Here is a 12,956-nt window from a genome sequence, read left to right as displayed (position 1 = left end):
ACAAAACATATTTCTGTATTAGCCACATTGCAGGAAAAAAGTGGACAAAAGTATCATTCTGCACTGAGAGTACATCAGTTCTCTTTCTGGAGATGGATACCATTTTTCATCATGGGTCCTTGGGAATTGTCTCAGATCATTCTCTTGATCAGTGTATCTATGTTTTATACAGCTGATCATTTTTACAATACTGCTATTACTATGTATAATGGCTCCTGGTTCTGGTTCTCACTTCACTTTGCTTCAGTCCATACACATCTTTCATTTATATTCCAAACTTCCATTCCCAACATTGTTCTAGGGAGGGAGTTTGGAGAAGAGTGTTTTAGCAATTCCTAGACATCCTGAACATGAAACTATCTCTTTTATCATTTCTTATAGCACAATAATATTCCATCATAATCATATACTATAACTTGTTTAACCATTTAATGGGCATCTAATTGATTTCCAATTCTTTGCCACTACAAAAAGTTATAAATATTTTTGTACAAATAGGTCCTTTCTCCTTTTTATAATCACTTTGATATATAGACCCAGTAGAGGTATTACAGGATCAAAGGGTATGCACAGTTTTATAGTCTTTTGAGCATAGTTCCAAATTGTTCTCTAGAATGTTTAGACAAGTTCACAACTCTAGCAAAAATGCACTAATATACTTGTTTTTCCACATTCCCTCCAGGAATTATTTAAATTTTCTGTCATGTTAGACAATTTGCATTTTTCTAATCAGTGGGGATTTAGAGCATTTTTTCATGTGACTATTGATTTTTTATTTATTCTTTTGAAAACTACCTATTCATATCCTTTGACTATTTATCAACTGGAGAATGGGTTGTATTTTTATAAATTTAGCTCCATTTCTATGTATTTTTAAAAATAGAACTTTTATATGAGAAATCTAGTAAAACATTTTCTCCCAGGTTTCCTAATTTACTTTTAATTTTGGCTAGGATGGTTTTGTTTATGCAAATCTTTATCATTTCATATAATAATATTATTCATTTTACTTCTCATGATCCTCCCTATCTGTTGTTTAGGCATAAATTCTTCTTTTGCCTAGGAGTTCTGGCAGTTCTATCTTTCCATGATTTCTACTTATCATCTCATCCTTTATGTCTAAATCATTTACCCATTGTGACCTTATTTTGGTATATGGTGTAAAATATCGGTCTGCATCTAGTTTCTGTCACATTTTTTGTCAAATGGTTTGTTCATACCCCAAAATCATGGATCTTTGGCTTTATCAAACCCTAGATTACCATGGTCTTTTACTAATGTGTATTGTATATCTAATCTATTCCATTGATACATCACTCTTATTTCTTAGCCAATATTAGATTGTTTTGATGATTACCTCTTTATAATATATTTTAAAATTTGGTACAGTTAGTTCAACTTCATATTTTTTTATTGATTACCTTGATATTTTTGATCTTTTATTCTTCCAAGAGAACTTTATCATTTTTCTAACTATAAAATAATTGTTTGATAGTTTTATTGGTGTGGCATTTAATAAATAAATTATTTTAGGTAGAATTACATTTTTATTGTATTGGCTAGGTCTACCCAAGAGCAATAAATATTTCCCCACTTATTTAGTTCTGTCTTTATTTGTATGAAAAGTGTTTAGTAATTGTGTTGATATTTTCCTTGACTTTGTCTTGGCAGGTAGAGTCCCACTTATTTTATATTGCCTGCAGTTATCTAAACAGGAATTTCTCTTTGTAAAAGTTAAAATTAAATCTCAATAATAAAAATATTATATTTTATGAGATTTATTAATGATCATTAGAAATCAAGGAATAAAGAAGATACAAAATAAAAACCACGTGCCCATGGCTGATCAGCCAGTTCAAATACCTGCCTAACCACCCCCAAACTTGGGACAGGAAGTAAAGAGATGGGACCTTCCACGTCCCCGCCTAATATCCCCTATCTACAGGAAGTACGTAATTACAGGAAGTCAGTGAGCTCCTAGGAAATGTAGTTCTTTTTTAGGGTAACAGATTTTCAATTATACAATCCCTCCCTGAGATCTGTAAAAGACTGGTCTCTCCAATGGATCTTGTAAACTTAACCAACTTTGAAATTACAATAATTTGGGGATAAAAGGAAAAGAGAATAAAACCAATGATTGCTAGACGCATTGACAAAAAGCCAGTAAGGGGAAGTCCCCTTCAGCATAAGAGTATACATGCAAAAAAAATGCATTCAACTCCACACAGTTCAAATCACCATATCCCACAATTCACTCTGGATCTGTGGTGCAGCATGTGGTCTGTGCAGGCATCTTAATGGTTCCTTCTCCAAACAGTTCACTTTCTGCATTTGGAGAGGTAGCATGTTTCTTATCCTAAATTTACTCTCAAAAAGAATTTAAACTTTGCAATTTAGAATAATAATAATAATACACTCCCCCCCCCCCATGAAGAGGGTGTTGAAAAACCCAGGGATCACTTAGCAATGCATGACTGAGTTATGAGGTATATGAATCAATTGACAAGAGAAATAAAAAACATTTTAAAAAATCCAAATAAAAAAAGATAATTTCTGGATGAAATATAGACTATCAAAATCTTATGTGTAAAAATTTTAAGTAAAGGAAAAATAAATCTATAACAAGTCCTTGAATCAGGGCCCAATTAAAGTGATTTAAACAATTATGCATTTACCCAATCATTAGCCAGGACTATAGAAAATTTGCCACACCATGAAAGAAAGAAAAGGGACTAGATTGTAGGAGCTAAATTTGAGATACTTGATAGAATGTGGGACAAAGACCTACATTTAACACATTTTAAACAGCTGCAACCTCGAACCCCAAACAAGTTCAAGTCTTCTTGTCTTGGCTGGAAATTTTTATCAATCCCATTGGAATGGGTTGGTCTCATTGACTTTGTGCTCGATTGGCACTATGCAATTTAGCTTTGTGCTTCTATGGCACTGTGTAATGGCTCTTTTTGAATTCTCTTGTCCTGGATTCAGACAGAATCATTAAGCAAAGTCATATAATCTTTTTTTAAAAATTAGTGGCATCATTTTTATAGTCTCAACCTTTTGAGGTATGCATTGACATTATAGCAAATATATTTTAAACTTATATTACTGCAAAATGAAAAAAAGTTAAATAAAACCTCAATACTGGTGACATGTGCTTCAAATTCAAAAAGGAAAGAAAAAGATAAAACTGAAATAGTATATTGCACATGCAGGCAAAAACAATAATAAAAGTTTTAAAAATAAAAAATATATAGCTAACAATCATTGACACTCTGTGTCAGTTAAGGAAAGGTAGAATACAAAGGTTTCTCACCCCTCCCCCAAAATGAGATCTATTTCCTCTTCAAACCTGGTCATGATCCACTGTGAGTGCAAGCAAATGATTTTCACAAAGTAACAGTTTTTATTTTTTATAAAGAACAGTAGTACAGCATGTAATGCACATTCAGAATTATCAAAGTCCCCAAAATTCACAATAGCCCAGGTGATTACAATAGCAAACAAACTCACTATCATATTTCATATAAGTTGCTATATATGACAAAAAAAACCCTGTGAACTGATGGATATTTGTCACAATTTTTACAGACATAGCAAATCTTTCAACCTTGGCAAATATATTTTTAAACAAAGTAAAACTTAATTTGGGTCTAAAACATCACCAAGAAATCTAGATTGTTCTGGTGGAAGTAAATTGAACTGAAGAATTTTGCAGGAGCTCTTCTGGCTTCCTGCTTCATAGAAACTCCTTGGTAGGAACATTTCTTTGTTTCTCTACCTTTAATACAACATTCTTTATAATATAAATATTTTAGAAAATCATCCATTCAGAAACCACTAGTTAATTAAAATTATTTCTGAAGACCCCTTAGAATTACCATTTAAATTCTTAGCTCATTAAATACTCCAAAGTTTGTTAGCCAGGTTGAGTTCATCCATCATCTATGTGACACTTAAATGCAAAATGGAAGAAATGGAAGAAAAAGCAATTTATGGGCTTTATAATGTTTTGTTCAGTATAGTTATAGGGGAAAGGTAACAGAATATATCTAATAGTTAAAACAGAGTAAATTAAACTGATTCAGTCTAACAAAGTAGTATTGAATACATTAATATATGAACTTAAAAAAACAAAATTAAATCTTAAACAAAATAATCAATAAAATACAATAAGATACAGAGACTTTCATTTTAAAAAATGGAGTCTGAAAAGGGCTGTAACTTCTAGTCAATGATCTCTTTTTCCTGTCTGTTAACATGTAGACATTTTCATTTTTATGGAATAATTTTATGGAATAAGTACTTTTTATATCTAGTACTAGTCTTATTTAGAACTGAATAAAAATGTGATAAGTCATTTTAAAGGGAAAAAGATTAGTTTTTGAAATTACATCATTATTTGAATAATAATATATGTGTTATAGAAACTGAAGGAGAAAGAGTCTGCCTTGTGGGAAGCAGAGCAGAATGTTTTATCAAGAGACAAAATAATCAATGAACTTAGACTCCGATTGCCTGCGACAAAAGAACGAGAGCAGCTCATGGCTGAGCTAAGTAGAAAGGAAGAGGAGCCAGAGAGCCAGCGGGCTCTGAAGGTCGCTCACCAGACTATCGCCAACATGCAAGCAAGATTAGATCAAAAGGAAGAGGTATTAAAGAAGTACCAACATCTCCTAGAAAAAGCCAGAGAGGTATGCTGGTTATTTTTATAAAAATCTTTTTCATGATCTTTTTTAGGTCAGTACTAAAACCATTCTACTGCAGAGAAATAAGAATGTTTCCTTCAAAATTTCAAAAGGTTCTATTTAAGAATTGTTACTTCACTGTGATTGGTCAGTAAATCTGACCAGTTTGTGTTTGTGAGAGTTTCTCACATGTTGACATAACAAGGGATAAGATAGATTAAGCCCATTTGTGATTTCAAAAAAGATAAATTGAGTTAGTAGGTGAAGGCAGAGGGGAAAATAGAATAAATTCAGGTAGATGAATATTCAGAGATTTTCTAAAAATATTGGGAGAAAAAGTCTTGAACATTTAAAAGTTTCCTAGAAAATATAAAAGACTTAAAAGTAATTCATTTATTTTCTTAACACTAGGGAGACTATATGGTCAGATCCATTGGTAGTCACACATACCATATAGTGACAAACTGGCCCATGAGGACTAGTAATCTACCTTTCTTTCTCAAAAGAACTCCAAGCATGTGCAAACATACATTCTTTTCCCAAGAGAATCTTACTTTTCTTTGATCTTTGTTAATTTGAGCAAGTGGCTGCTTATTCTACAGACATAAATTATAATCTCTTTTTGAGTTTCCAATAGGTCATAAATCCTTTGAGAGCTAGGCTTGTGCACCATACCAACCATTGTATTCCTGACTTGTGCAGAGAAGATGCTTAATGAATGTTACCTCAGTCAGATTATTGTTGTTGAAAAATTCATCACATGGTGATCAGCCTTCTGGTTATGAGCTTCTCTTATATTTGAGATCTTGTACCTAGGAATGACTTTAAAAGAGCCTGACTACTATAGTCACCCATATCTTAGGATCAGGCCCTTTATATGACAAAGCAGAGGAGCAGGATGCTAGTAAAAATTTAAAATCTTAATGATAACAAAATATTTATATCACTTTAAATTTGAATTATGTGATATTACAGTCTTTATAAGTAAAGCAACTCTATTTTGATGTTTAAACAGGAGCAAGGAGAAATTATCAAGAAGCATGAGGAAGATATTTTTATTCTTCATCAAAAATTAGATCATCAGGCTGACAGTTCACTTAGCAAATTCAAAAAAACAGCCATGGTAAGAGCCTCATGAATTTTTTTTGTGTGTGTTTACTGAGAAATTTTACTTTAAGTACTTTTTATATAAATCTAAAAATTATATTTCTTCCTGTTTGTTTTAATAAGGATAACATGTTGGAGTAAATAAAGCACTACAATTAAACTTATTTATTCAGATTCTGATTTTAGTAGGTCAAAGTTGACCATTGTGCACCTCAGAATACCAAAAAGGCCTTATATCACCTAGGCTGTAAAATAAATGGTAGGCTTGTTCCCCAAAACCAATTTTAAAAAGTCATTCTATTTTGACCATTGGTATTTTTGACCTGGACCTGAGTTTTCAATTATGTAAGGAACTCCCAAGAAGAAAATTCAGTCCACCAAAGTAGATAGATAGATCAGTGCCTATTCTGCAGTTTAGATGCTTTTGAAGAGTTGACCTGGATAATTGAGATGCAGCAGAAGCAGAGTTCAAATACAGACCTTCCTGACACCCTAAGTTTCTCTCTACCTTATGCTAGACTCTCTCTGTATTTCAGCAATATGGGAAAATAGAAAAGAAAGATCTGACCAGAAGCAAGGATTTTTTTTAACAACCTGTGCTTACTCAGAAATGTATAGTCTTGCTTTATCCAAAAATATTGAATAATGTTTTACTTGATAATGTTGTGATAGAGGCTGTCACTAAAGGAAAAGTGCCAGACTGAAGAGTATATGGGGCCCCTCCCCCATCAAGGTGATCAATTTCATATACTCTTCAGTCTGGCTCTTTTCCTTTAGTGCCAGCCTCTATCACAATGTATAACATGGACTGAATTGCCTGCCAACACCAGGCCAGGTAAGGGAAGGGAAGAAGGAAGATAAGTTCAATCCTATCACGTAGGAAAACTTGTATGGAAATTTGTTATAGCATGTAATTAGTAATAAATAAAGAGATAGATAGATAATAAGGAAGGAAGGAGGGAGGAACTGAATAGCAAACTCTTATAAAGATGTTTTAACCTAGAATAACAGGATTCAGGTTTGATCACCCAGAATGAGAATTGTAAGAACTATAAAATGTAAACTAGCTTCACCTTCCACCTTCCTGTGGTTCAGATGAGGCAATTGTAACTCAGAGAATCATTGAGTTGTTTTAAGAAGCAAGTGAGAAAGTGACAGAAGGAATTAGAGCCCCTGTCTCCTCCCTTCTATTGTGGTACTCACAGAATTGATTGAAAAGCAGAGCAGACCTCCATGTTGCCAAGGAGACAACCAGTTACTCTCTGGTCAGATTTCACTTTCACTCTTAGAAGCTACTTGACTTTGATGTTCCTGTTGATGCTCAGACTAGTAGGAATCCTATAATATCACTTGGTGTTATAGAGGGCTCAGCCTGGAGTCAGGAAGGACATCGTTCAAATTTGGCCTTACTCACTTACTAACTGCATGACCCTGGATCCTAATACTAGCTGTATTAATCTCTGTCTGCCTCAGTTTCCTTAACTATAAAATGGGGATAACAATAGCACCTACCTTTCAGGTAGTTGTGAGGATCAAATAAAGATAGTGTTTTCTTAAAAGCTCTTAGCACAGCACCTGCCACATATATAAATGCTAGTCATTATTATTATTATTGGTAGTATATTATTATTATTATTTGAAGAATTTGTGGCACAACAAAAACATTTCAGAACATAGTAAACTTTTAATTTCCAAATACTTTAAAAGTTTTTAAAAAAAACTATTTCAGTGAAGACATTATAGTCAATCACTCTTATTACTTTTATTTTTCTCCCAAAGTATAAAAAAGGCCTTGACATTGCTGGTATTTAAAATGTAATTTAAAAAAAATTAAAGTTTAAATAAATGACTTCCTCAAACTGAAAATCTACAGGCAAGAACATACTTGTGTCCAAAACTTCTCCCTATTTCCATATGTGTTTTCTGCTCAGTAAAAAAGGCAGTGCATACAGAAGAAATAATATCTCTCCTAGCATACATCTTCCCTGTTTTCTCTTAAAGACTTAATTTTTCTACTTAGACATAATAGCATTTACACAGACACATAGGCACTTTGTCCTCCAAGTCCATGTGTTCTCTATCTTTAAGTGGATAGTATGTTTCATCATGAATCATGAGTCTTTGAGAATTATTACTAGTTATTGTATTGATCAGTTATTCTAATAATTCTAATTCTTTCAAAATCATTTCATTGTTACTGTTGTTGTATAAATTGTTCTCCTTGTTTTGCTCACTTCACTTTGCATCAGTTCATATACTTCCAGGTTTCTCTGAAATCACCTCTTTACCAACATTTCTTACAGTACAGTATCCCCTCACATTTAGATGACATAATGTGTCAAGCCATTCCCTAATTAATATGTACCTCCTCAGTTTCCAATTCTTTGAAGTCATGAAAAGAGCTACTATAAATATTTTGTATACGAGTCCTTTTCCTCTTTTTTTATTTCTTTGGGGTCTTTAGAGAACTAATGGTTATATCACTGTGTCAAAGAGTGTGAACAATTTAATAACTTTTTGGGGCATAGTTCCAAATTGGTTTGTAGAATAGCTGGGCTGATTCACAGATCCACTAAAGTGACTGTTTTCCCACAGCCCCTCCAGCATTTGTCTCCTTTTTTGTCAACTCAGCCAATTGGATGGATATAAGGTGGTATCTCAAAATTATTTTAATATGTATTTCCCTTATTATTGATTTAGAGTATTTTTTTCTTATGGCTATTGATAACTTCCTTTGAAAACTGCCTATTTATATATCAGGAATAGCTCTTAGTCTTAGAAAGTTGATTCAATTCCCTGAATAGTTTCTTTCATTTCTAATCAGATCCAGTTTACTAAATTTAGCTGTGAATTTCCTGGCATCTACAATGAAAAAAATAAAATATGTTAGCCTATATGGTTCTGATTGGTCAAAAAATTTACAAAAATCATAAGAAAATAGCTTTTATTGGCACTGAAATCTGAAAAGCATTTTATTAGTTGGCACTGCTATCTTAAACAGTGTATTCAACTGTGTTTTATAAATATCATAGAGTTGTTGTTGACGTATGTTCCTCATATTGGCTTTCTTTATATGACTTAATATTAAGTTGGCCTTTTTTGTGGGGGGGTTCCCTAAAACCCTTACCTTTCATCTTAGAATCAATGCTCTGTATTGTTTCTAAGGCAGAAGAGTGGTTAGGGCTAGGCAATGGGGGTCAAGTGACTTGCCCAGGGTCACAGAACTGGGAAGTGTATGAGGCCAGATTTGAACCCAAGACCTCCCATCTCTAGCCTAGCCTTCAATCCACTGAGTCACCCAGCAGTCCCCTTAATATTAAGTTTAAGGTTCATGCAATTTGTTCTTATACCATTCATTGCCCATCCATGTTACCCCCAACTACTGAACCCCAGATGATTCTCTGCTTTAACTGCTCTTTATGTTGTTGTCACTTCCAGTTATTCTTCCCATCCACCTTAATAACAAATAAGTACTATCTAGTCAAATTTTTTTAAAAAGTTAATTTTAAAATAAATATGTTCCATTAAAGTCACTATATTCATCAGAATTCTGATATCTTTAAATGTTGTTTTTCTTTACATTACTGTGATCACTATAAACCCATTCACCAAGTTCTTCTTATTTTTATCTGCATTAGTTTATACAGGTTGCTACAATTTTCTCTATAATTTTTTTATCTGCAGCATTAAAAAGAGAAGTGAGTAAAATTTTATGAAATCTCACTTTTGTCATTAATTCCATGTACTTTTTTTCTTATTGAGGACAAACTGGATATGTGTCTCTGCTCTTGGAAACTCAGTAAAAGAGCTTAGGGTCTATTTGAATGTCCCAAAAACATACTTAAGAGAAAAAAAGTCCAAGGATATTTTGATGGGTTGACAGCAATATGGAAATGTGATCAATCATGTGTAAATTATCCATATATAACATAATAATATATTCAATTAAATATATGCAAAAAATATTATATATTACCTAATATAGTACTTCAAAACTGAAGTGTAACATTCCATTCTGTTTCAGTATTTGATTATGTCAATTTGTGCATATTGATGTACATGAAACCCATAATTCTTTGGTGAAAATGAATGCTTAAATTTCAGATTAAATATTGTTTTTGAATAATTTAGGAAATAAAATTAAAACATAATTATTACAATTTGTATAATGCATGAAAATGACTCATTATTCATATTTCATAGGAGTTAATGAAACAGCCTTCTGTACCAGTTGCTACCAACAAGCATTTCATGCGTCTGGCAGAGATGGAGCAAACAGTTGCAGAACAAGATAATTCTCTTTGTTCACTTTTGACCAAAATGAAGAAAATGACACATGAAATAGACATGCAAAAGCATATCACTTTAATGAAAGTCAAAGAATTTGAAAGCACCCGAGCTCAGTAAGTGTGATAAAGCAGTTGAGATTACTGTGGGAATATGTAACAGAATAGGTGTTAGAAGCCCCCAGTTGTAGTCCTGTTCTGGCCATTTACTAGCCAGCTGACTTTTTGAAAAATGGATTTTTATTGATATTCTTTGCTTTTCCATCACCTATATTTATCCCTCTCCCTTCTCACAGAGCAAAGAAATTTTTTAAAAAGGAAAAGAAAGAGAAAGCACAAAAACCAATCAGCCAAACCAATATAAAAGAAATCACATGCAATGTACCCCATTTATAGACTGTTGATGCTCATATCTCTTTGTTGGTAACCATCTGCCATTGGGCAGCTCATAGAATCCTCCTGAGCTCAGTTTAAAAGTGAAGCTAAGAGTTAATGGGGAAATTATATTTGCCCTGCCTACTTCAGAGGGATACTGTAAGATAGTATGTGTGAAAGCACTTTGAAAACTATAAGATATAAAAGTGTAATACAATATTATGATTGCTATCAATATTCTTGGATATTAAGTGTTCTCAGAGCAATATAATAGGAATTTTGAAGGGATACTTTCAGTATATAGGTTAAAAAAAGATCTAACCCCAAAGGAACTTAGTTCTTTAAATCATAATGATATTAAATTAATAAAATATCTAGGTTGATAATTGAAATTATTTATTTTACTCTAATTAGCAAACCATTATTTTAAAGAAAAATTTTCTACCTAATAGAAACAGAGAATTAATTGTAATTACTATTGCCATTAATTAATGGTAGTTCTACATATAAGAACTTCTAGCATCCTTTTAAATGTTTTATTTTTAAGAGAAATAGTCTTTTTAATTATATAACATTAATTTGAAAAAGGTCACTTTGTGGATATTTTAATTATTATTTTAACTATATTATATGACTATTTAGAAAGTAATCATCTATTTGAATTCATTTTGTGTGTTATTTAGGCCTGAGAGATAAAATAAGTGTCTTATACTTTAAAATATTTTCATTTCTATTTAAAACACTTTATATTTACATGAGTAAATTATTCTTCATTATTATATTCTATTATTATACAATATTATTATATGTAGGTTTTAAATCAATATTCAATACTCTAAGAATTATATTATATAGTTCATTTATAATCACTTGAAGTAGAAGGAATAAAAAGGAAGTAGAAGTAAAAAAACCTAATTATCTAACAAAATTAAAACCACATGAACAAGTTCTCTTGCCTCTCACCTTACCTCAACTCCATAGCATGTTATCACTGAGAAAGAGGCAGGGTTACAACAAATTTATATCTTCCCTGCGTCAGCACGTAATGTGAGAAGGAACATGTTATGCTGGGAATCGTTTTTAGGGTAACAGCTTCTAATTACACAATTCCCCCTGTTATTCCCATGGGAACCAAGCATGTAGAAAGCTCCCAGATTTACATGTCTAGTTTCCTCATGGAATCAGTACACATAACAAACTTATTATTTTCTTTTCTTCTATTTTTTTTATGCTTTTTTATGCTCTAAAGATCTATAACTAGAGATACATACATCATTGTACTTTCTAAGGGGAAATTACAATAATTTGGGGATGAGGAAAATTAAAAAAAAAAACAGAACCAATGATTTCTAGGTACACTGAAAAAAAAACAATTAGGGGGCAGTCCCCTTTGGCAGAAGAGTGCACATACAAAATAAATGCGTTCAGCTCCCCCACAGTTCAATTTCACTATATCGCAAAGTTCATTCTTGATCTTTCAGTGCAGTGTGTGGTTTCTGCAGGCATCTCCATGACGCCTTCTCCAAACAGTTCACTTTCTTGATTCAAGGAGTTAGCAAGTTTCTTATCCTAAAATTACTCTCAAACAAGAAAAAATTAGTATAAAACTAGAATTTTATGACAATTATACAATCCCCTCTGAGGAGGGTGTTGACAAACACACAGATCACTCAGGGATACATGGCTGAGTTATGAGGTATGTGAATCAATTGTAAAAAGGAAGTCAAAAGCATAAAAAAAATAGAAGAAAAGAAAAAAATCCAAATTAAATAGTATATGAAAATTCTGAGTAAGCAAGAAATAGTGAGCCCATAACAGGCCCTGGATCAGGACTCAATAAAGTTATTTATGTTCCACAAAGCCTGTAGAACCATTGCAGCAATATGCATTTACCCAACCAGCAGCCAGGACTACAGAAAATTGCCACACTATGAAAGATAGAAAAGGAACTAGATTTTTGCAGTAAATGGGAAATATCATTCCCTGGTCTGATTTTACCTTCACTCTCAGGGATAGGGGAGCCAGAATTATAGATAAGCCAAGGTACTTTGTCTGAACCTGGCACAGGGAAATCCCACATCTGACGTTGTCAAAAAGCCACTTCCTCGAACCCCAAAACAAGTCCTCTGTCTTGGTGCAAATTCTTATTAATCCCACTGGGATTGGTTGTTCTCCTTGACCCTGTGCTTCTTGGCATTGTATAATGGCTCTTTTGTGATCCCTTCTCTTGGAATCAGACACAATCATTAATCAAAGTCCCACAATATTTAACAATCAATGGCAGGTTTCCATAATCTAAAGCTTTTGGATATACATTAATACTGGGGTTAATGGATATTGTAAACTTATATTAGTGCAAAATCAAAAAACTATTAATACTGGTAACATGTGCTTCAAGTACAAAAATGAGGGAAAAAACTTAAATACTCTATTGCACATACAAGGAAAAATAATAAAATTTTTTAAAAATTAAAAATATATTGTTCACAATTGGTGACAC

The 12,956-nt window shown here is 32.5% G+C and overlaps 1 protein-coding gene across 8 annotated transcripts in view; it reads left to right on the top strand.

The window, feature by feature from the left end:
• CEP290 (centrosomal protein 290) overlaps positions 1-12,956 on the top strand; it is a 111,325-nt gene that overhangs the window by 61,317 nt on the left and 37,052 nt on the right. For all 8 annotated transcript variants that reach the window (XR_008912099.1, XM_056798612.1, XM_056798610.1 and 5 more), the window contains 3 exons: positions 4,428-4,694; positions 5,704-5,811; positions 9,999-10,198. Coding sequence is in view for 7 of the 8 variants with exons in the window: in XM_056798612.1 (XP_056654590.1) it covers positions 4,428-4,694; positions 5,704-5,811; positions 9,999-10,198 (575 nt within the window). In the remaining variant the exon portion in view is untranslated. The remainder of the gene's footprint in view (positions 1-4,427; positions 4,695-5,703; positions 5,812-9,998; positions 10,199-12,956) is intronic.

The sequence above is a fragment of the Monodelphis domestica genome, chromosome 5 (assembly GCF_027887165.1).
Source record: "Monodelphis domestica isolate mMonDom1 chromosome 5, mMonDom1.pri, whole genome shotgun sequence".
In the NCBI taxonomy this organism is placed as follows: Eukaryota; Metazoa; Chordata; class Mammalia; order Didelphimorphia; family Didelphidae; genus Monodelphis; species Monodelphis domestica.
Note: the sequence above shows the minus strand (reverse complement) of the source record. Positions and strands in the feature narration are given on the sequence as shown.